A 25,328-nucleotide genomic window follows, 5' to 3' on the forward strand; every position below is an offset into this window, starting at 1 on the left:
ATTTGCTTTAATATTATAATTTAAAAAGTAACAACTTAAGCAAATAATAAATTATAATTTATAAATAACATTTTAAAAATTTTTAGTGATGATACCTAAGCAAATTATTAGTTCAATAATATTAAAAACTAAATACCCAACAACCTAAGAAAGCGTATTTAAAAATTTAAAAGGTAACAACGTAAGCAAATAATAAATTATAATTTATAATAAAATTTTAAAATTTTTCAGTGACTGCCACTTAAGCAAATAAATTTTCAAACTCAATGTATGACTACCACATCAGCATAAAAACTTTCTATTTGTATTGTTATAAAGATAAAGATTTTTTTTAAACAGTATAAATAACCTCACATCTTAATAAGACTGATAATTTTATTTATTTTATTATAATCCTTTGTAATTAGCATAATAACTTATAAATTATATAAATTTTTAAAAAGTATTCTCAAACTCAATTACTTACTTAAAAATTCAAAAAAAAGTATATTTAAATTTAAATTTAAATTTCTAAACATAATACTTTAATTAAAAATTATAATTATTTTTTTAAATAAGTACACATTAAAAATTAATAACTAACTTAATTGTATCAACAATAATTCAAAAAAGAAATTTATAACTTTACGACATTAAATATTAAATTAGAAATTATCATAATATCAACGGTGGAAATCATTAAAAAATAAAACCACAAGTAATAACCAAATAACTTCAATTTATATTTTAAAAAATTCTAAATTCCAAACATAAAAATCGAAAATAACTAAAAGAAAAATAACAACTCAAGAAAAGACAATGTTTCTACCAAAACAAACATATACTTGACATTATTCTATTAGATAGACTCTAAAAGGGATTCCAAAATATGTGCATCTAAATTCTCAAGTTTCATTCTCAATCTTGATCTTCTTGCAAGTTGAGGTATCTCCTTCCACTTTCGAATCTTCCGACTTCGATAATAGTCGCTTAGTTGGTGTAATAGCATTTTTCAACCCTAAGATTTACCATTGGCCGTAACTTCATTGGAGAATTCAAGCAACAAATTATGTACTTTTACCACGTTAAATTAAAGACTTCTTTCTAACCTTTGATTTTATCTCACTAATATTTTTTTAATAAAATTAAGATCTAATTTTGAGAGAACAAACAAACAAAAAATGTATTTTTTGAACAAATACCTTAGCACCTTCTACTTTCTCCCCTTCAATGATTCAGGATGCCTTTGAAATTAGAAACAAACTACCGGTGTAGTCAACATTCTAAAATTATAATTAATTATTAATTATTATTTATAAATTAGATACTACTAATGACCAAGGAAGCAAAGAATAAACTGATTTTTAATAGAAAGTACACTTATAATTATACTCACAATTTGAATAGGGTGAGCATTTTTGAATTTATTTATTAAGTCCACATTATCAGTTATCTTCTTAACTTTATAAGAAGATGAAAAATGTGGATCATCAGATATTTGAACTTCAACGATGAAGAGAAAGTTCTTATCAATTAGGTTGAGAAAAAATGTAGGTGTATCCGATAGATCTCCTTTCTGTAGGGTATTACATAATATATTAATAATAAATAATATAAAAATTACCATTCAAAATATCTTCACTAATGTTTTTAGAAATAAATATTGGTTAGAACTTACCAATAAGAATGAATCAAGTATCTCTACACAACTCTTTTCCAAAACTTGTTTTGCCTCCTTATCAAAGACTACAAAACATGCAAAATAAAATAAAATAGAATTGATAAACAAAAATCAAAGAACGATTAGATAGGAATAAACAAATAAATTTAAAATATAAATAATATAAATTTAAAATAAAATAGAAAAATATTAGTAGAAAACTCACGTCTTCATCGAGCCAAACCATCTCAGTTGAGTATGGCAATGGAGAATTTCCGTAATTTGGTAGTGTCTATAACCGTATCACTCGTATACATACACATAAATTGTCGATAGTATGATTGATGCCTGCAATTTTGTGAATACCAGCCATTGGAGTAAGTAGATTGATTTTGAATATATGTAAAGAAAGGGATTGATGTACTTCAAATTGTGGTGCTTTACATCTCTCATAACTTATACTTTTATAGTTGACTCATAACTAAAATTTTTTAAATTTGATTGACTTTAATTTAAATTTAAATTAAAGTTAATCAAATTTGAAATTTAAAAAATAACAACCTAAGTAAAATAACCCAAACAAATAAAACAATTTAAAATTTAAAAAATAACAACCTAAATAAAACAACCCAAATTTAAAATTTGAAAATTAACAACTTGAGCAAAAATAATTTATAATTTATAAATATAAATCTAAAAATTTCTAGTAACGACATATAAGCAAATAAATTCCTAGATTCAATGTACAAGCGCCACGTCAGCAAATGAGCTCCCCATTTGTATTAATATAAAGAAAATAAAGATTCTAAATCTAGTTCAAATAGAAGCTTAATTATTTTTGAAAAAAAAAAAAATCACACCAACCCACATTTTTCGACTACACCAAACGCAACAATTAACATTCATAAAATCATAACCTTCATACATAATCTATTTTCAATACTATCCCCCAAGTGGTAGAAAAAAGAGTTTAAAACTGAATTTACTCCTACATACATACATTCCACTTGTTAACATACCATTGCATACAGTGATGAAACCATAAATTTTATATGAGAGAATCAAATTAAACATAAAATAAATTAAAATATGATATAACAAAAAGTTAATAAATTATAATTAATAACATATATATCAAGTCAATAATTATATTATATAAAAATTACATTCAGTATTATATTTAAAATTTTAATATTTTTAAATTTATTCCATAATACTTCATACAACTAAAATAATCAGTTATTGTAACTACAGTAAATTTTAAATTTTCTTTTTGATATACATAATGGTATAATTTGTTAAAAATTTGTATTTCATATTCATTTAAAAAAATTATTTTAATAATCTTCATTTCATAGTTGAAAAAGTGCATAAAAAACATGAAAGAATAAAATTTTATTAAAAAAATTATAATTTTATTTTATTTAGATCAGTTTAATTTTTAAATAGATTAATTTATTTTTAATTTATCCCATATTTATTATAAGTTTATTACATATTCGTATATGATACAGTCATTCTATATTATTATTATTGTTATTATTATTAATTTATTATTTTAAACACTACTTGCTATTAATTTATTATAATACAGGTATTCTATATTATTATAATGTAATACATATTATACATAAGGAGTTATTTACATATAATTATTTTATGTATAATATACTAATATATATAATTAGTTAACAATATATATATATTACATATATATAATTGAGAGCTTGTCATGTGATGTTAAAAATTTACATCGTGTTTGGTGAAGGATAGAAACAAAAAGATTGAAATTGAGAGATAGAGACAAAAATATAGAAATTGAAATAAATTTTAGTATTCTGTTTGGTACAAAGTGAAAGACAGAAATTGAAATAAGAATAAAATTTTAATTTAATTTACACAAAGGGTAAAATTAGAATTAATTATTTAAAAGGAAGGTATTTTAAATATAAAATGTTATTAAAATTTCAGTCTCCATCTCTAAAAATTTTAGTCTCCTTTGTCCTTATTTTTTAGAGATACTGAAATACTGAAATTTTGATGATAGAAACAAAAAGAATTTCGATAGGGAGCTAATGGAATATATGTACAATATGTACAATGAGCTATTTATTTGGTTCAATATGAGTTAAAAAATGAACATTCGACTTATTTTAGTTTCTCTTTTAATTTTTTGTTTACATCAACACAATAGGATCATAAATTATACTACAAATGGTATATCCAAAGTAACCATCTACTTTAGAATTAAAAAGAACCATCTACAATTATACTAAAATGAACATCCGTCTTAGTTTAAAATTTTAAATTATAAGAGACTCCCTGCACACAATATTTTTAACAAAGCTTTCTGATCAGACAAAATTATGTTAAATTCAATCCAATCAATTAAACACCTAAATTAGAAAGAAAATAACCATCAACCAACCTAGTTATTTTAGTTTTTTTATATAATTTTTTTGTTTACATTAATACACCAGGATAATAAATTGTACTATAAATAATATACCCAAAATAACCATCCACTTTAGAAGGGGTAAAACCATTCGTAATTATAGTAAAATAAACATCCGTCTTATTTACATGGTTTAAAGTATAGTACATGATGTATCTCAATCTCTATCCAAAAGATGGCTGTGACTTTCACTGATCTTTCAATGACAGATTTTAAAATAAACAACACCCCAATTTTTAAAATTTTTGGACTTGAAGAAAAAATGGTAGTATTTTTACTGATAGCTCCTGTATTTAAAATATTAAGTGACTTCAACGCAGTCATTCCTGTATTTAGATGAAAATATACTAAATATGACAATAAAATAAATTGAAAGATATTTAATCTTAAAAATATGCAGAAAATATCAAATAGCAATTCTAAAATTTTATCGGTCAAATTACAATTCTGACACAAGTTAAGTATATAATATGCAACTAACCTACTATTACAGATGCATATATGTGCATACTACACTGATTTCAGTGACTCCATTGAAAAGAAACAGTAAATTTCAAAACATATCATATGATGGCAAGGCCAGTTTTTCTTTCTCCTTCAAGAGATTTATTTCTCATCACCACTTACATGCTTAAATAAATACCAATTCCAATAATAGCAACTAGTAAGCAACCCAAACTATCTGAAAAGAAGCGCAATAAAAATAACAAATCTAGTTAATAAATCAATTTTTTTTTCTTTTTTCAAGAATGACAACAAAAATCATATTTCCTTGCACAAATAACATAATCTTATCAATAAGTAATTATCCAACGAAGAATTAGAATGCATCAAAATCGTTATTTTATATATTTGTTACCTAATACATCTTTACACACAATTATACACATGCACTGTTTCAACAGCTAGATGCCAATCCCCTAAGCATCAACATTTTTTAATCGAAATCAATAAATTAAAAAGATCAATTATTTTGCATTAAAACAATCATACCTAAAAAAATTCACGACTCAAATAGAAAAAAAAGAGAAATTTCAACACACACAAAAAAAGAGAAATTGGAAATTGTACGTGTTGTGAGTGGCGGCGCAGCACGGTGAGAGAGGATGACACTGGGGAAGAACAATTCCGTTCACACGGGGAGAGGAAGGCAGTTATGCTGCGCGATGGTGTCGCTCGGTCCTTCGCAATGCGTATGGCGGCGTCTTTCGAGGCTATGCACGATGACGACTGTTGCGGGGTTGCGGGAGGACACCGTTGAAAAAAGATGAGAATATCCAAGAAGCAAATCCGTACAAATAGGGAAGAAAATTGGCAGTTTTCAAATTTACATTGTTTACGGTATGAAATTCTTATTTGGATTGAATTTAAAATTAAAAATAAATAATAATTAATTAATTTAATTATCATTTAGTTTTAATTACAAAAATATTTTTATTATATACATTGTACATCAATTATATTGGCTCCCCATATTTTTTTAAACAAAAATATTAGTATTTCAAAACAAACAATACCTTAGATTTTAGAGAGTCTTGGACTCTTGGAGAAGGCCAGTTTTTAAAGGGAGGGTGTCCTTAGGAAATATCTGGTTCGTAAGGGGAAGAGCAGAGACACTTTCATGTTAAGTGTCCTCTTATCCGATCTTCATCACTGACTTTTATTTTTATTTCACAAATACAGATAATTACCTAGTTACAGGATCGGAGTAAATAATTTGCAATTCATGGGAATTTTAAAACTGAATAACCCTGCTCTCATTTCGTCGAATTTAGGATTTTAATTTTAATTTAAATTTAGCCAACAACTATAAGAATTAATACTGGCAACAATATCCGTAACACTTCATATCTTATTTTAAAATAAATTAATCAACCACTTCTTAAGGCCCAAAATCGAAAATTTAGAACTTTTTGTCTTTTCCAACCAACAAATGGATAGTTGGAAGTCAATGTAAATAAGATCCAATAATTAAATCTTGCAGACCCTTTTACCAAAAACAAAATCTTGAAGACCCAAAATCGAAAATTTACATTGAAAGCAAAATTATGATTCTCGTTGTCAAAACAAAACTGGTAAATAAACCTAAAGTGCTAAAACAAACTAAAATCCATTATCACTTAAACGCCAACAACTTCAGCCCCAGCCTCGGCCATTGGTTCATCAACAGACCTGTCCACTTTGTCACCAATATCTTCAGCATAGTCACCACCGTGGACCTGCATCATACAATCAGTATACTGATCAGGTTTAAAACTCACCTATGTGAAAAAATATGACATCCTCAGAAGGGACATAATACCTCCATCAATTTCCCCATATCAAATTTTGGGGCTTTCAGGATCTTAACTTTCCTGATAAACCCATTTTGAAGAGGGTAAATGTTAGAAGTAGCCTTCTCGATCTCTTTCCCAATCATTTCTGGGATAAACTTACGGACCAACTCCTTGAGATCACAGGATGTTGCCTGCTTGGTCATGATCTCCCTCATCTTCCTGCGAATCTGAGGAGACAAATAAGGGCACACAACATTAGTAATATGCAAACCTGTGTTCATATGTATGTTATAAACCTCCAAAACCATCAAAAGGGCCAAATGAATTGTCAAGTTTGGTGAACAATTTGAGGTTATAGCAATAATTCAAATACCATGTCCCAACAAATTATTACTAAGAAAAAACTGTCTAGTACACACCCCTTAAACTCCTATTAATATTATCTTCAATAACTCATAAAAATGGATGTAATTATATAGAGAAAACGTTTCAAATTAACACAGAATAAACATAGCTTAATGCCATATTACTTAACACACCTGCCGAATTTGCCCTGATTGGGCATAAGAGGTTCTTTTCATTTGGTTATACCGTCTTTTGGTAAACCCAATAAAGAAAAGCCTCAAAATATAATTATCTGTGGTCTTCACATCCACGAAAGCTTCAATCAAAGTTTGCCATTTTTTGACAAGCGACCTCAGCTTGTCAGTAGTAAAATCCATTCCCTGCAGATTTTAAAGGAAAAGTTTCAATCAGCTTACAACCATACAAGATAATAAATAGGTTAAAGGAGGCTAAGCAATATAACATACCCAGAAATTTGTGAGCACATTCCTTCCTTGTACATCTTCTGCTCTCAGTCTAATCTTCCGGAAGGCGTGGTCCTCATCCCCTTGAAGATCAGCAAGTGAGACCTCAAACACTCTATGTTTGAGTCCTTCAGAAGCAATCTATCATTCGCACAAACCATTAAAATATCAACAACATAAATACTAATAAATATATTCTAAAGATTCACAAGCAGTGTACATAAAACAATGGATCCAACTATCCAATTGAACAATCATTCAACAATAGAGAAAAAATGAAACATGTCTAAACTACTAAATTCCATGAATCAATTAATATAAAGAGGATTATAAATTAAATCTAAAATTAAAATAAATAAAAGAAAAGAGAATAAACAAAGACCTTGTTGCCCTGAGTGCGAGTAACAAGGGTTTTGCCCACATTCTTGACCTGGAAGACGGAAGGAGCCTTGATATCGTACCAATCCTTCTTGGCAAAGGGATCGGCGCTGCAAAACCCATGGAAACAAATAAATTCAAATTCAGGAAACTCAAAAGATTGTTTAAGAGAGAGAGAGAAGAGAATGGGACACATACGCCTTCTTTTTGCCACCCTTCTTTCCCTTGGAGATGCGCTTGTTTTTTCCGACGGCCATTCTTCTTCAACTGATCAGCTCCAATTGCCTCGCTTGCTGTTACGGCCTTTTTTTTTTTGGTCAATTTGAAATGACGGCCTCAGCAAACCCTACTGGTGGTGCTAGTGTTAGTACCCCGATCCAATATATATAGAACATGGGTATGGGTATGGCCTCACACATCACGGGCTTGGGCCTACTTTTCAACTTATAAGTTCCCCAATTAACTCAACCAGCCATGTAACCAAATAAAATTTACGACCTTTTTCTTATAGTACGGATAAAAAAATAAACAAATTAAAATTCATCCTGACCCCAAAATATATATATTATTAAGTGGGTTATATTTTTTTGAGTTTAATTTTGATGCACTGGGATTAGATACCCTAGTAGTCCTAGCCGTAAACAATGGATACTAGGCGCTGCGTATATCGACCCGTGCAATACTGTAGCTAATGCATTAAGTATCTCGTTTGGAGAGTACGTTCGCAAAAATGAAACTCAAAGGAATTGACGGGGCCCGCACAAGCAGTGGAGCATGCAGTTTAATTCGATGCAAAGCGAAGAATCTTGCTTGACATACCGCGAATTCCAGCGGTGTAAAACGTTTTATATAGTCGTGTAATTATATTCATTTTTTTTTATGATTATATATGCGATTAATGTGAAAGGTAAAATTACTGAGGTGGCGGTATGTAATTGGATGCACGTTTTACCAAGATTAATAATTTGGAGAATAAGTATAAGCTTCAGTGGAAATCTCGCCGTCATATAGGAAATAGATTATCGACCTCATTCTTATACTGCTGTCATATAGAAAATTTCGCTAATTATTTATCTTTGACCTCATGGTGGAACTAAATTGAAGCTAAATAAATTTTTTTTAGATTCAAATAAGACACTTTAAATCTGAAGGACCAAAATAAAATTACACCCAAACGTAGAAGACTAATTTAATACTTTATCCATAAAAAAATCTTTTTATATGAGATATTCAAACATAACATTACTTTTATTTTTCCATAAGATCTTAAAAAGAATAACTAAAAAAATATTTTTTTTTCAAAATTCATCCAAACAAATCCTTAATTTTACAGGAAGGCAACTGCATTAAATTTTCACTATAAATTAAACAAGTATAATAACCTAATGAGACGTCTATCTACATCATTCTTAGATGCTTTGCATTTGCCTTGTTGAAAGAATGTTAATGACAAATATTTTTTAATTAAATATTTTGTAATTTTATAATTTTTATAAGTGTGCGAAGAGAAATACAAAAAGTTATATAGCAACTGATGAATAATTAATATATAATACCAGGAGCCCGAACAAATTAACATAAAATAATTATTAATTAACTACAAGCTAAGCTAATGTTATGTTAATCAGCACACTACATAGTATAGGGAAGATTTATTAGCATATAAGATTGGACAATGTTAGATAATTAATGATTTTTTTGAATAATATGAATAATCACCAATTAAATAAAAATATATTATATTTTTAAATTATTTATCTAAATTTTAATATATTATACTTATTCTATAGAATATAGATTATCGACCTTATTCTTATACTGCTGTCATATAGGAAATTTCTCTCATTATTTATCGATAATATAGCTTATTTCAGGGGGATATATATGAGTTTTCTGATGCGGACGACTTTCTTTCATGGGGGAGCGATCTCCATTGGATACGTTTCAGTGACGCCCGGATCAGAGGATAGCCACGGCAGGCTGAGGATGGCCATACCGGAAGCTTTGAAAGAGTTTCCGGAGGCGTTCGCGTGGAGGCTGAAAATGAGGCCTCTCAAAGGGTTGTCCACAAAGTTGGCTTTCACAAAGAAGGCTTACTTCATTGAATAGTTTCTCACTTTCATTGATGGCTACTTGAATAGTCTTCAGTTGTTCACATTTAAAGTGAAAGTGAGAAACTATCCCACTTTTTGGTTATCAAAGAAGGTCATACTTAATTCTATCTGGCCTTCATGCACTTTGATGACAAATATAGTGCTGCTTTCTGCTTGTAGCTTCAACTCTTCTGGTTATTGTACTAAACCGAAAATTTGGCATAAACGAGGGGTGGTTTGGATTTTTATGGCTGACCTAGCTACCTAAATAAAAGGTCATTGAAACATTTACATTCGCATATATAGTCATGAGTAATGTCTTACATAGCTATTTATATGCTCGTGAACCATGCATCATGTGACCATTGATAGCAGGCAAAATCATATGTCAAACCTTATGCCTTAATTCTCAAAGTTCAAGCACAACTTGCCTTTGGGGTAATGATGATTCCAATTTCTCTTCCTTTCTATCCTAAAACAATGTGGCTAATGATCGTTTCCTTGAAGGTGGGGAATGATTCAAATTGAGATTTGTTTGAGTTACAAGATAATGGTTTGCCTCTGCTAATACTTTTTAAGTGTCATGCTGAATTATATATATCCTCCACTTCCATCAAATACTGCCCATTTAAAAATTTTGTCAACATCAAAATATTAATTTTATGAATCATCCAAGTTAGCACAGGTTAATAAAGCATTTAATTTGTTCTCTTCTTTAAAATGCCCTTTAGGAATTAGAAATATTATTGTTGAAATTTTTTAAAACTTGATTTTTTCAAAGGCATTACACAAAAATAGAGCGGAAGTATATTGCTGGAGGCACATTGATTACATTAAAAGTTTTAAAAATATCAGTTTCTTAATTTACCAAACCACCGAAACAAAAATCTTGGTAAAATATTAATTGTGCCAATACTTTATTTCGGCTAATTTTTTTAGTAATGGAAACTTAATATGTGTTATGCCACGGATATAGAGCTATAACTTTTTATGGATATAAATTTTTATTTGCAATACAAAATTTAGGATTCGATTTGTGGTGTGATGAAGATGATAAATAAATTGGAGGTTCAATTTTATTTGAAATACAAAACCTAAGGTCCGACTTATATATTTAAACATAAATTTGATTGTTAGGTTTATATATTCTTTTTAAAAAAATATTAAAAATCATAAATTTGAGTATGAATGCTCTCCACATTATTTGAAAAGCGCTTTATTTCAGCTTCATCTTCTTCTTTTTTTATGACATTTGATGGGTGTTACTTCAAAAAAATTCAAGCTTAATGGATCTTATTAATTACATGCATTTTTTTGTGATTAATTACAAGCATTTATAAATAAGTAGCTACATATTATTTGTAGAATTAGAGTAAAAACATTAAAAAAGTACAACTCAAATAGTACAAAATGACAAAATTTAATGGTCTATTGATCTAATATTTTTAGTATGGTCCAATTATACTCATTACAGTATCCCACTAACATTTGGGCCAAGAACCGTACCATAAGAATTCAATATGTATGCTAGTATCATCCACATATTTATCAGCTTTGATTCTTAGTTTTCTTTTTTTGTTCCCACTTGTTCAGTCGTTTTTTGGCTGTATTTACCTGCATTCATCATATTTCACACCATATATTCATATATATAATATTTTTAATAATGTCATAATTAGATAATAATTATATATATATATCCTAAATTAAAGTCTACGTATCGCTCCACAGTCTAAATCAAAAGATGACAAATTTAATATTAGTGTATCACGTGCTATAAATATCATGCAATAATAATTCATATGCTAGTCGATTTTAGTCAATATAAGTGGATGGACTATTTTATTGGTTGCAATAATATTACATATATAGACCATAGATGAATATACATTGAAAATGAATCTTCTTTATTTAAAATTTTATGAAATGAAATCTTGTCAAATGTGGATTTTTACTATTAACTAATAATGTAAACTAAGTCATCTGAATTTCTACACTTTAAACGAACAAGAGTATTAATATATCATTATAATAAGAATAGTGTCAGGGAGTGAACAAATTTTATAATTTGTAATAATTAATTAGCTATTAATAATATTTTTAATAATATAAAATTATATTTAATGATGTGATATTATTCACTTTTATTTTATTGGTTAAATATTGACCAAATTTTAATAAAAATACTGACTTTTTAAATTTTTTTTAATAATAATATGATATTAAATTAATTACATACCTCTTGATCCCAATCAGTGCGAAATGTGATCCACAATAAAATAAGCGTCTGCATCAATGTCCCCCCAATCATACCAGACCATATTCCCTATATATCATCAATGACAATTTTTATACAATTTTATTTTCTTAATTCGTAAATCTTATACCATTATTATAGCTATAATAGATTTTCTTTAGACTAAACAATAATTTTGATTCTCAAAAAATCAAGTTTTTATAAAACAATCTTTGAAAAAAAAATGATATTTTGTCTTTTCAAAAGTGATCTTAGTTTGATAAAGTATAATTTTTTTTTTATAAATGAGAAATGATTCATATATTTAAATCCACTCTTTTGTTGGTATATTTAAAGAACTATTTAAAAACTATATATAAAAAATTAATCTCTAAATCAATTTTATATTTTTGTTGTTATATTTAAAAGATTATTCACAAGACACATATAAAAGAAAATATTAATATCTAAATCATTTTAACATTCTCTTAATCATTTGCCATTCATAAAAAAAAATTGTTTAAAAAATTTCACTGAGCGTAAAATCTCAATATTTAAAAGAAATACAAATTTTAATTTTCTAAGTAGACTTACCAAAAATTGCATTAAAATATAATTTATTTAAAAAAAATTAGTATGTCTCCTTATATTTAGTGTAATTTATTAAATTGATATAATCTTTAGTATGTGTTTTCTTCCTAGAGGCTTAGAAATGTGATACCTTAACACCAAAGTCGAACTTGAAGCCCAGGAGACAACCCAATGGGATCCCCACCCCGTAATAGCATCCCACATTTATATATGCCACAACTGCCTGCCACCCACACCCAACCGCCACTCCTATCACGTGAATCAAACACGCACGCAATAAACATGATTTCTCTCTTATTTGTTATATGAAAAGTAATTAGTTAGTTAGTTAGTTATACCGGAAAGAACGGGTTGAACGCCATTGAGAACGAGAGTGATTGCCAAGAAGGGACAGAGGTCCGAGACTGCGTTGGCCACTGCTTCCCCCTCCGTGAATGCGTAGCTTACTACATTACGAAGTGCTAGCACCACTACTGCTTCAACCACCGCTATCACAAACGATATTATGTTCACTACTACTACTGAGAATGCTGCTGCTCGACCATTCCCTGCCCCCAACTCGTTGCTTACTCGAACACTGCACCATTTCAATTTATTATTTCTTAGAATACTCACAAGGAATACTCACATGATGACATCTTCATATGAAGATAACATTATGAATTCTTCGATGGTTAATCAAATATATTTAGTCAGACATATCAATTTATTTAAGGTGCACAATGCTATCTTTATGTGAAAATGAATCGTGTGAGTATCCACCTTTATTTATTTGTACGTATGCTATATATATGCACTATTCACCTTGCAGCCGCATTAAATCCAATTCCACCCTGCAGCATCAGCCCTGTTATTGCCATGCTGCATGCACCACTCACTAAGCAGTCGTTTAGGTAAAAGTTTATATGTGTAGTTATTTTAAAAAAAAAATTAATAACTATAATTCTCCGATAATTTGATAAAATAACTAAATTATCATTTTATAATTTTTAACTATTAATTTCATACCGAGATAGATGCACGTGAATTTTAAAGTCTTTTTTAAAAAGTAAACATAGATCATAGCTAGAGAGTAAACATAGATCATAGCAGGACTCACCAGACTGAGATTGCATCAAGAGCAAGCTGAGGGTTCTCAAGAAGGCCAGTGATGATCACCAAAACCTGAAAGTACCATGTCTCCAAGCACAGCATCACCGCTGACGCCGCCGACAGCTTCAAAAACTCCCACAACCCATTAAACGCCTCAACGCTAAAACCAGTCCAAGTGTGCCTACACTCGGGTGCACACACAATGTACACAAACTGCGCCACCACTATGATCCACCACGACAGGCTCAGAACCAAAGAAGCCCCAATTAGCCCAAACCCTAGCTTGTAGATCACCACCCAACTCAGCAACATGTGAAGAACCAGCGTTACCGCTGATATGTATGTGCTTGGTGAGACTATGCTTTGAGCTTGTAGGAACTTCTGAATGGGGAAGTTGATGGCGTAGGCGTAGATCTGAGGGATTAAGCCGTAGACGAATACTGCTGCGGCGGATGCCAGTAATGGTGGCTCTCCTATGAAGAGCAAGATTTGTTTGCAGAAGATGTAGACCAGTGTTAAGGGGATTCCGGTTAGGGTTAATACAATGGTGGCTCTTTGCATGTATATACCTAACATTTCGTATTTGTTGGCACCGTAGGCTTGTCCACATAAGGTTTCTACGGCACTTCCCATACCCAACTGCATGAATAACCACGGTACAGTTCTGTTAGTGGGGTAAAGAAAAAAGAGAAATACTATTTCATGGCATTCTAACCTTTTTCAAAAAAAAAAAAAAAAGTAGTGTTACGTTACCAACTTTTTATCTGCCAACTTGAGTTGGGTTGGACATGAAGTCCATCTACTAAATAAAACCACATCTAAGTTAATCATGATTTAATCCTAATTTATCACGTGTTGGTAATAGTTGGCAGACTTTCTCTTGGTAACGTATACTTTTTTAAAAAAAATCTAGGTAACTGTATTATTATCTTTTTTTATTTTGTCAGTAATTTATTTTAGTAAAAATTTACTTATAATCTTTTATAAAGTTAATAATTTTTAATTATTAATTTTATACAAAAATAACTATATATAAATTTTTATTTTTATTTTTTATTTTTTGTGTTCACGGAAAGAGGTAGAGCATATTACAGTCAGTTGGTTTCCTTGTTCTCCTGATATATGGGCTATGTGTTACTTTTAATTGGAAAGACCAGAGTAAATTATATTTTAAGAGTGATTTGAAATGCACATTATTAATTCATTCTGTCTAAGAAAAAATGTAACAAATTAATATCTCATAGGGGAAATAATTATTAGTACAGTAGGGAATAAATAATGGCAGAGGCTAGCTTGGTATTTAATTGGACAGAACAAATTAAATTTATGTTCATAATAGTCTAGCCATAAATATTAAATGGCAGCATCTTGGACTACATATACTAGACTTACTAGTGTTGTATAGTAAAAATACGATTTCTCATATGCCTCATGCATGGCTGCATTTGAGAAGCGGATAAAACAAAACACTAAAAATAAAAATATAAAATTTTATATTTTTGTATTTTATTTGATAATAAATTAAAATAAATTATAAAAATTTAATTTATTTTTATTTTTTTATTTAAAAAATTAAAATAAAAATATAATAATAAAAATATAATTATAAAAAATTAATAAAAATAATAAAATAAAAAATAAAATATATATTTTTTATTAAAATTAATATAAAATATATTAATTTAGTATTTTTTAACATATTAGTTTTGTAACATATTAGTTTTGTCAGTTTTGTGTCTATAAACACACGCAGGTTAAGTTCCTTAATAATTGATGAGTACTAGTAGTAGTAGTGTAGTACAATGTATTTAAAGCTGCCTTAAATAATTAGTTGGTTAGAGCTACTTTTGGAAAGAGCCAATTTCGTGGGGACGACATCTATGTATGAATGAGGAATGAGGAATCAGGAATTAATGACATATGTACCACTTTTATAAATAAATCATATGTTACTTAAAAACTATTATTATTATTTATAAACTAAAAATTAATTACCAATCAATTATTACGAAAAAAATATATATTTAATATCAACTATTATGCTACTGTAAATAAATTTACTTATTCGCTTAAATAAATTTAATTATTTTATATAACAAATTTAATTATTCTAATAAATTAGTTATTTAGTTAAAAAAATATGTATATTAATATATAATATATAAAATATAAATATATAATAGTTAATTTGAGAATAATTTTTAGTATATATTATTTTTTATTAAAATAATTAATAAAAAATGAAAAAATAATATAATTAAAAAAGTCTCTCTATATATATAACTCAAAAATCAGTAAAAATTATTGTTTTTTGTTAGTATTTTTAATTATCGATCTAATTTTTTTAGTCTATTAATTCAATAGCATACTTCTAGTCTATATTTTTAAATATTAATAATTAATTATTCTCTAAAAACAATAAATTTTGCTGACTCTTTAATATTCTTTTAAATATATATAAAAAAAAATGATGATTAAGTATATAATGAACTGCATATCGAAGAATTACAAGAAGGATCATTTTCCCATCAGAACCCTCGATTGTGGATACGGCCTCCCCTCAATAATTTAGACGATATGATGAAACATTCTCTTTCTTTAGAAAAGAAATGTAATTTAGATATAAAATCATCAAGTGTTTATACTGAACACTTTAATCTTTTCAGGTATATAACACTTGATGTAAGATCTAAAATTCTACAAACTTTAATTTATTGTTTAGATTTCGTTCTGGCATGAAGTGAATGTATAATATAGTTTATTTGTGAAAAGTTAAATTTTGTTTGTACATAGAATGATAATTAATTAGTGGGAAGCATAAATATAGCATAGAATTAAAGATGTATGTATGTGGTAGGGTATACCATAAGGCCATAAGCGAAGAGTTGAACTCCACTGTTGCCAAGGTTTGCTGCTGCGAGCTCGAGATTGCCAAGGTGGCCAGCAAAGGCACGAGTGGCGTTGGACATCAGGTTGTTGATGAAGTACACCAGTATGGCGGGTCCCGCCAGTGGGAACAGTAGCTTCAGCTCCATCCACGTGGCAGATGGAAGCCTCTTCCACAAGGGTAGCTCTGCGTTTGACAGCACCTCTTCAAGGCGACGAGACTCCACGGTGTGTGCCGCCTCTGCAGGGTGGCTGCCCCGGTTTAAGAGATGTTCATTCAGTTGGTTGTTATTTTGGGACTCCGCCATCTATCTCTGCTCTACTGTGCTCTCTGGAGAGTAGAGATCACAAACACAAGGGGAATATAAATGAGATCACACATGCTGCTCGTGCGATGCATCATTCATATGTATATATATAATTTTATTAATTTTTTTAAAAAGAATAAGAATATACAATTTTCATAACAAAAATTATTATCTTTATCTTTTAAAAAAATAAAAATATGTTTTATATATTTTTGTTTATTATCTCCTATAGAACATTAGTAACGACTAATTCTTTTGAATATTAAAAAAAATTTTGGTGTAATATTTAGTTATTAGATTTTATAGCATTTTTTTTAATTTATGAGGACGAATTATTCTCGATAACTTTAAAAAATATCACAAAATCCAATAATTAATTGTTACACTAAAATTTTATCTATATCTAAAAAATTAAATGCACTAGTACGAGTAGGGGATGGTAAAAAATCTCATAGGTCAGGGACATGCCTCTCTTCCCGTCCTGCCACTAGGGATGGCAAGCGGGGAAGTCCGCCCCGCCCCGCCAAAAGCCCGCCCTTTGGTGGGCTGGCCCGCCCCGCCTAACTGCTGGCTGGCGGGCTGGCGGGCTAAGCCCGCCAAAGCTCCTCTTTTTTTTTTACTATTAACTACTAAGTAATATATATAATTTCACAACCATATTAATAAATTTAATAATTTCTAATGGCATAAAAAATTATATTTTTTTATATTAACAAACATTAAAGTCTTTGTAATTATAAATATCTAAAAAATATAATTATAAACCAAATTTTTATTCAAAATATAAGTATAAATATTCTCTCGAGAGCAAAATAAATATAATCCAAAATATAATTATAAATATTGTCTCTAAAATAACATAAACATAATTCAAAACACTCAATTTTTATCTTCATACTCTTGTAAGTTAGGTTGGGGGAAGTTAGGTTTTGGCAAAAAATTGCAAAAATACCCCCTCACTAAAAAAAACCTTAGCCCGGCGGGGAAGCCCGCCCCGCCCCGCCAAACCTCGCGGTTTAAGCGGTGCGGGTTAAGCGGGCTTTTGTTATTTGGCGGTCCCGATTTTCCAGCCCAGTCCGCCTTTTTTGGCGGGTTACGCGGGTCGGCCCGGCGGGTTTAGGCCCGTTTGCCACCCCTACCTGCCACCCATATTCCATTCCTATTTCTATCCCGGATAACGAGGACTTTGTATCTATCGGATATCGAGATCTCCGCGAATATTTGCAGATTTTTAAAAAAAATTAAAAATTAAAAAAATAGATAAATTAAAAAATAAAATATAATTAACATTTAAAATAGTCCAAATCCTAAACTCAGGATTATAATTCAATGTCCCAAATTTTTAGTAAGAATTCAAACTCCAAACCTTAAATCCAATATTACAACAACAAAATTTATCTCTAAATCTAAATTTATCCATTAACAGAATTCAAACTCTAACCTAAATCTAATTTCACATTAATAGAATTCAAATCATAACAATTTCATCAATTTAAAATCAAAACATACATTAAAATTAGTGAGCGATGGCAGAACAGAGAGTGGATCAAAGGCGGAGGCAGCAAAACTTTGAGTAGGAAGCAGTGAGCGACATAATGAGAGGAAGAAGGTGAGCGGCAGCAACTCTCCTCTAATGGCGACAAAGGATGACTCTTCTCTGGACGACGATGAAAGTGGCTCTCTTATGAACGGCGACGATAAAGACAACTCTCCTTTGGACTGTAACAAAAACTGCGACGGTTCTCCTTGTCTTCAGGCGTGCAGCGTGAAGACAACTCCCTCTCCTCGGGACAGTGATGAAGCAGCGACGGTTCTCTTCTCCTCAGGCGCGTGACGCAATGACTACTGCGATGCCAGCGGCTTTGAGAGGGAGAAGCAGTGCAAAGGGAGAGCGCGGCGGTGAAGGGAAAGAGGGTGGCGGACGGGAAAAGGGGGAGTGAATCTCCTCTGATAAGATTTGTGGTGGTTGCCGAGAAGAGGGAGAGTGTGACTGTTAGATTTTTTGTTAATTATAAAACTTATATATATATATATATATATATATATATATATATATTAAGGACAGTTTAGTTATTTTCTTTATATGAGTATTATACGAGTTTTTATGGGACGAAAATTTTTATTTCCATTTTTACCTCCATTTATTTATACGGGTTTCCGTCTTTTGTCTCCGCAGGAGGAAAATCACCTCCAAAATTATTTTTCGACGAGTAAATTTGTATAAATGATCTCCTCGCCGAGAGAAATTGATAAAGAAATAAATAAACAAAAAAATAAAGATTTAAACTGAATAAAAAAATACATTGAAATTGAAATAGAAACAAAAAGGAATGATTGAAATTGAGTACAAAGAGAATTACTCTACTTCTACCCAATTTCTTGACGCAACAAGAAAGGGACTCCTCAACCTAACTTGTCAACGCCATAGTTCGAGAATTGAATCGAAGAGACTCCTCAACCTTCTACTCAATTTTCCGATGCAACAAGAGAGAGACTTCTCAACCTCAATTGTCCACACCATGGTTTCATCACGAAACCAAAAAGTGGTTTTCAAACTTCTAAATCATTTAATACTACGGCTATAAAAGCTAAGGAGGTACTTATGGTCTCTTATTAGGTTAAAACAAAGAAAATCTTAAAGCCCATAAACATAAGACCTAATCTAGTAATTAAATAAATAAAATCAAAATATATCAAATTGAATTAAAACATTCTAAAAATGTAAACTAATATCTTTTAAATAACACTTGAACTCTCACGAACATTTGAAGCACGTATCATTCTCCTCCTCTTCAAAAAAGATTCGTCCTCAAATCTTGTAGGTAAAAAACTAGTATATAAAAAGGACAATAATTATAAGAAAGATAATTTTTTCACTTTTTGCATATATTTTTCTTTTTTTTTTTCGTTTTGCTTTTTTTTGCACTATATATTTTTTTATTTTTTAAGCAATAAAATCAACAATAATGCAAAACAATAATGAAACGTAAACCAAAACAAGAACACAAGAACTTAAAGAAAGACGCGACAGAACTTTTTTTTATGATAAAAGAAGCACAAATATAGATTAATAAGAACTAATCTAATACCTGAGCTTTGATACCAAATGATAAAAAGATAAAAGGCTAAACAAGACAATAATTGAAATTAAATAGAAAAGATAAGTTGTAATTGAAATAAAAATAAAAAAGATAGACTAAAATTGAGTACAAAGAGAATCACTCTACTTCTACCCAATTTCTTGACGCAACAAGAAAGGGACTCCTCAATCTAACTTGTGAACGTCATAGTTTGTGAATTGATTCGAAGGGACTCCTCAACTTTCTAACCAATTCGCTGATGCAACAAGAGAGGGACTCTTCAACCTCAATTGTGCACACCATGGTTTCATCACGAAACCAAAAAGGGTTTTAAAACCTCTAAATTATTCTATACTACGACTACCCTAGTTTATGAGGTATTAAAACAAAGAAAACCCTAAAACCCATGAACCCAATCTAGTAATTAAATAAACAAAATCAAAATATATCAAATTAAATTAAAACATTCTAAAAATGTAAACTAATATCCTCTAAATAACATTTAAAATTTTCATATCACGAACATTTGAAGTACGTATCATTCTTCTCCTCTTCAAAAAAGATTCGTCCTCAAATCGTGTAGGTGAAAAAAGTAGTATATGAAAAGGACAATAATTATAAGAACATAATTATTTTTTCTTTTTGTTTTTGTTTTCCTTTTTTTGTATTTTTTTCTCTTTTTTTTACATTTTATGTTTTTTTAAACAATAATAAAACGCAAATGAAAAATAAGAACACAAGAACTTAAAGAAAGACGCGACAGACACTTTTTTTATGATAAAAGAAAATTAGATATAGATTAATAAGAATTAATCTAATACCTGAGCTCTGATACCACATGATAAAGAAATAACAGGATAAATAATATAAGAATTAAAATTGAATAGAAAAGATAAATTGTAATTGAAATAAAAACAAAAAGAATGGGTTGAAATTGAGTACAAAGAGAATCATTATACTTTCTACCCAATTTTTTAACGCAACAAGAAAGAGATTCCTCAACCTAGCTTGTCAACGCCATAGTTGGAGAATTGATTCGAAAGAATTCCTCAACCTTCTACCTAATTTCTTAATGCAATAAGAGAGGGGCTCCTCAAATTTAATTGTCCACGTCATAATTTTATCACGAAACTAAAAAAAATTTTAAAATCTCTAAATCATTTTATACTATGACTATCCTAGTTTATGAAATATTTATAATCTTTTATTAGGTTAAAATAAAAAAATCTTAAAATTTATAAATATAAGATTCAATTTAATAATTAAATAAATAAAATTAAAATATATTAAATTAAATTAAAACAAATTAAAAATATAAACTAATATATTTTAAATAATATTTAAACTATTCATATTAAGAAGATTTGAAACAAGTATGAGAAATGGCTACCTCTACTCACGAGTAACACGAGTACATAACAAAACCGATTTACAATGTGTAATTGACTTACTGTCAACCTGTCCTATTTTAGCTATTAATTAATGATAGATGCAAAAGATAAATTGATGAGTGCAATTCATACATGATAGACGGTTCTTTCCATGATGCTTAAATTTTTTGTCATAAAATTTAAAAATAAAAAGGTGAGTCTCACATTTTCTTATTTCTATTTTTAAGTAATTTAAATAAAAAATTTATAGCACCAAAAGATCTCCCATGACAGATATGCTATATCTCTGCCTTATATAAACGGTTGGACTTTGGAGACACATTTGTGGGTTTAATTTTTCCTGTTAAGTTTTAATGTCGAATTTAAGTTGATCTTCATTTGTGCAAGTATATATGCTTGGAAAATATTTAAATATTAGTGTGTATATATATATTAATAAATGAAAATTGTGGCGCTTAGATTTTCTCAATAGGAAATTCATAATATTGAGTTATTAAACTGAACTTCACATTATGATCATATAGATTTTAATTTGAAATGTTTAAATTTAAATTGATCTAAATTAAATTATTTATCCAATCTAATTTAAATCGAAAATCGATTAAAATACACTAATTTTGAATTTAATTGAATTTTATCTTTTGAAAATTACATGAATGAGATCAAATTTTAAATTAAACCGATTAAATTCAATTGAAATTGCGTATAATATTATTATTTTATTATTTATAATTTTATTTATAATATATTTTATTTGTTATAAATTTTTATATTATTCATAAATTATTATTATTTAATAAATATTTTATGTTCAAAATACAATTTATTTATTTATTTTAACTAATCTATAATTTCATTTTTATTATTATCTTATCATTGATTTTTAAGATATTATTAAAATTTTTTATGTTATTATTAATTATTTAAAATTTGATGTTGAGACTTGTTATATATATTTAATTTTTTTAATTAACAAATTCGCAAATTCACTAGGATTTTTCTAAAAATATCATTCAATCCAAATAGCATTATAAGTAAAATTAGTATTTAAATTGAATAAATTTTAACTCAAAACCGATCTAAAGCACACCACAAACACCTCTTAATATTAGGTATTTAAATTGTTAATCTAATGATTTTTTTTTTCAATAATGTTTTGTCGATGAATATCAGTACTTAGTCCTTTACTTTGTTAATAACTCTTAGCTGTCTATAGCTAGTTATTTTCACATGAATAAATCTTTCATTAAAATATAAACTAAGATATTTTAAAATAAAAATATTGGTGAAGTGATAAAATAAAAAATTAATTATTTTTAAATTAAAATAATAATATACATATTTCATTAAAATTATAAAATTAATGACAATTGATTTTTTTATTTTATTATTTTATTAATTTTCTCATTTTAAAAAGTTTAAATTTTTAAAATATATATAGAGTGCTCTACACACATTAAATATGTGTATAGAGTGCCTAAATACAAAAAGAGTGAATATCCCATCCGACTTTTGATAATTATTTCGAAAGAACGAAGTTCTAAAAAAAAACACCCAATCTGATCCTAATATTTTTTTGGACTGATTAGCTTGAATTTTTTTTTACAAAGATTAATCAGTCCTATAAAAATAAAGCTCAAGAACCGGGTTGGTATTTTTTATCATGATCTTGTTATCTTTTAAAATAATTGTCAGAAATTATTCTAAATTTTTCTCATACAAAGATGTCATATTTTTTAGAAAAATTGGATCTTATAAAATATGATCTTAAATTATATATAAAAATTCTTATAAGATTAATTGAGAAAAAAGAAAAGAAAATTTTATTCTCAATTTTGGTACACATAACACATGCAAATCCACTAGCAGTGGCGAATTGCAACTCACCAACCTGTTGCGTACGTCTCTTTTGTATGTAATAACTAATGAGATTGTGACGCGTAACCACAAAATAGTAAAATACAAAAAATCGAATAGAGTTCAATCATGCACAAAAACCACCGTGCTTCACAAAGAAACAAAACGAAAAATTAGAATATATTTTGTTCTCTTTCTCAGATTAAATTACACTACAAGAAGTGTGTGTTTTATTTCTAAATCAATTCGATCAATTTATGTTACGTTGCCAACTTAAAGTTTATTAAAATTTATTAATTATTGTTGGATTGAATCTAGTTTATCAGGTTTATGATTATAGATGTGTTGGTGGTTTCATAACTTCATTGAGATGTATATATTGACTTATTGGAATTTTTCTGTTTCTGTGTTGACTGTTAGAAATATGTAACTAAAACTCACTTCAAAGATGAATTATATTCTGTATGATGTAGATCGTTAGAAAGGGACCAGACCTAGTTACTGTGAGTCTGTGACAATTCAAACTTCAAAGTTCTGAATGCTTATCTTCATACTTCGTTCAAACTTCCAACTTAAGGGTAAAGTTGAGAAGAAAGCAAAGACATGAAATTTTCAACATATTCGCCGTTCTTTGCGTTCTTTTTTCTTGTTTTAGGAAAACTCGAAAGTAGTTCTCAAATAGTAATTTTAATCCCTGATATTTTTTTTTAAAGTAGAATATAATATTATTAATTGGAAGATTAAACAATAAATAGAGTTGGTCTAACTTTAGACAGCACAATAAAAAAAACTAAAATAGGATATTCCCACTTAACTTATTTTAAACAACTGAGACTAAAACTTTTAGTTACTTCATCCATGTGATGTCATGTGATGTCTTTGTAGCAAATTTCTCTTCCATCTTATCTGCTACGAAGAAAACTTCAAAAGGTGAGAAGCTTTTGTCTTCGAAAATCTTCATATTACACATTTTCTAGATTTGCCAGAGGGTGAAAGTCATTTTTGCTATTTTTCTGTTTTTTCCATCTTCTCCCATTATCCTTCTACTTACATACACCCACCATTTTCAGAATATATCATCATCTCCTGCCATTTCTGATGGTTGGATCTTTGCCAAACACCATACCTATCTTGATTGAGAGTAAGCGGCCAAGCAGTGGGTCATCAATTTAGAAAGATTTGGGCATCTAGGGCATTGTGGCAGAATTGTTGGGAATCGGTGGTTCAAATTCCACCGTACTGGGAGACCATTGTGAAGAGCACGCCAGAGAAATTATTTTACTTTGGGAGGGCATTGGATCCTCCCAAGAGCTCGCCACATTTGATTCTGCTGACAAATTTCAGGTAGCAGTTCCAGTGGATCGTGGAGCATTCTAAAGGCATAGGTGTAACTAGATTGAACAGAATATTGTCCATTTCGCTCTGCTGGCCAGGTTAGCAAATCTTCCCGTTCGCTTATTAGAGTTTGTAGAATAATCTGTGCAATGTCTGGTTGAAATTTTGCTTCTATAATGTCTCTTCGCCATTGTTTGTTGTGATCTATTAGCTGTGAGACCCATTCAATTTGGTTGTTGGTAATAGTATTGTTGTGAATTGAGTTAGGATCCACCTGTTTTAACCATCTATCCTCAAAGACCCTGACTTTTTCACCTCATCCTATCCTCCATAGGCAGCCTTCTTCGAGAATTTTTCGCCCTTCCAAAATATTGTGCCACCCTCATAACGGATTGTAGCCTGTCTCTGCCGTTAAAAAGGAAGTGTATTTAAAGTATCTGCTTTTTAGAACTTTGCTCAATAGAGAGTGAGCATAGCTAGATTAAAGGCTTGTTTTCCTAGCATAGCTAGATTAAAGGCTTTTAACTCCTTGAAATTCCCCCCTTGAGTATGAGGTCTATAGATTATATCCCAACCAATCCAGTGTTATCTTCTTTCATTCTCCTTTTGTCCCCACCAGAATCTCATTATCATATGCTGTATTTTCTTTATAACAGTCTCAGGTAGCTTGAAACACCTCAACGTATATATCAAAATGGCAGTGGCTACGGCTTTAACCAATGTTTCTCTACCGCTGGCTGATAAGAGAGATTTTTTTCAATGTTGTAATTTCTTCGCCACCCGATCCTTAATATAATTGAAAGTTGCTTTCTTCGATCTCTGTATCACTGAGGACAGACCCAAGTATTTATTTTGGTTCCCAACATGGAGAATATTGAGAATATCAGATAAAGTCTCTCGAA

General features: G+C 29.2%; 2 protein-coding genes across 3 annotated transcripts; both read right to left on the reverse strand.

Annotated features, from left to right (window-relative positions):
• Positions 1 to 5,928: 5,928 nt before the first annotated feature.
• On the reverse strand, positions 5,929 to 7,924 carry LOC112795905 (small ribosomal subunit protein eS1y). Its single transcript, XM_025838102.3, has 6 exons — positions 7,756 to 7,924; positions 7,562 to 7,667; positions 7,183 to 7,320; positions 6,910 to 7,095; positions 6,397 to 6,597; positions 5,929 to 6,313 (listed from the first exon to the last, which is right to left on the reverse strand). The coding sequence occupies exons 1-6, from the start codon at positions 7,812 to 7,814 to the stop codon at positions 6,215 to 6,217; spliced, it is 789 nt and encodes a 262-aa protein (XP_025693887.1). The 5' UTR covers positions 7,815 to 7,924; the 3' UTR covers positions 5,929 to 6,214.
• A 3,059-nt stretch (positions 7,925 to 10,983) lies between these two features.
• Positions 10,984 to 16,939, reverse strand: LOC112795906 (protein DETOXIFICATION 40). Of its 2 annotated transcripts, XM_025838103.2 has the most exons (7): positions 16,434 to 16,939; positions 13,577 to 14,208; positions 13,282 to 13,338; positions 12,816 to 13,054; positions 12,608 to 12,726; positions 11,890 to 11,976; positions 10,984 to 11,264 (listed from the first exon to the last, which is right to left on the reverse strand). In XM_025838103.2, exons 1-7 carry the CDS (start codon positions 16,761 to 16,763, stop codon positions 11,199 to 11,201), a joined length of 1,530 nt encoding a protein of 509 aa, XP_025693888.1. In that variant the 5' UTR covers positions 16,764 to 16,939; the 3' UTR covers positions 10,984 to 11,198. The 2 variants fall into 2 exon arrangements, with proteins under 2 accessions (XP_025693888.1, XP_025693889.1); XM_025838104.2 differs by lacking the exon at positions 13,282 to 13,338.
• Between the last annotated feature and the right edge of the window lie 8,389 nt (positions 16,940 to 25,328).

The sequence above is a fragment of the Arachis hypogaea genome, chromosome 4 (genome assembly GCF_003086295.3).
Source record: "Arachis hypogaea cultivar Tifrunner chromosome 4, arahy.Tifrunner.gnm2.J5K5, whole genome shotgun sequence".
In the NCBI taxonomy this organism is placed as follows: Eukaryota; Viridiplantae; Streptophyta; class Magnoliopsida; order Fabales; family Fabaceae; genus Arachis; species Arachis hypogaea.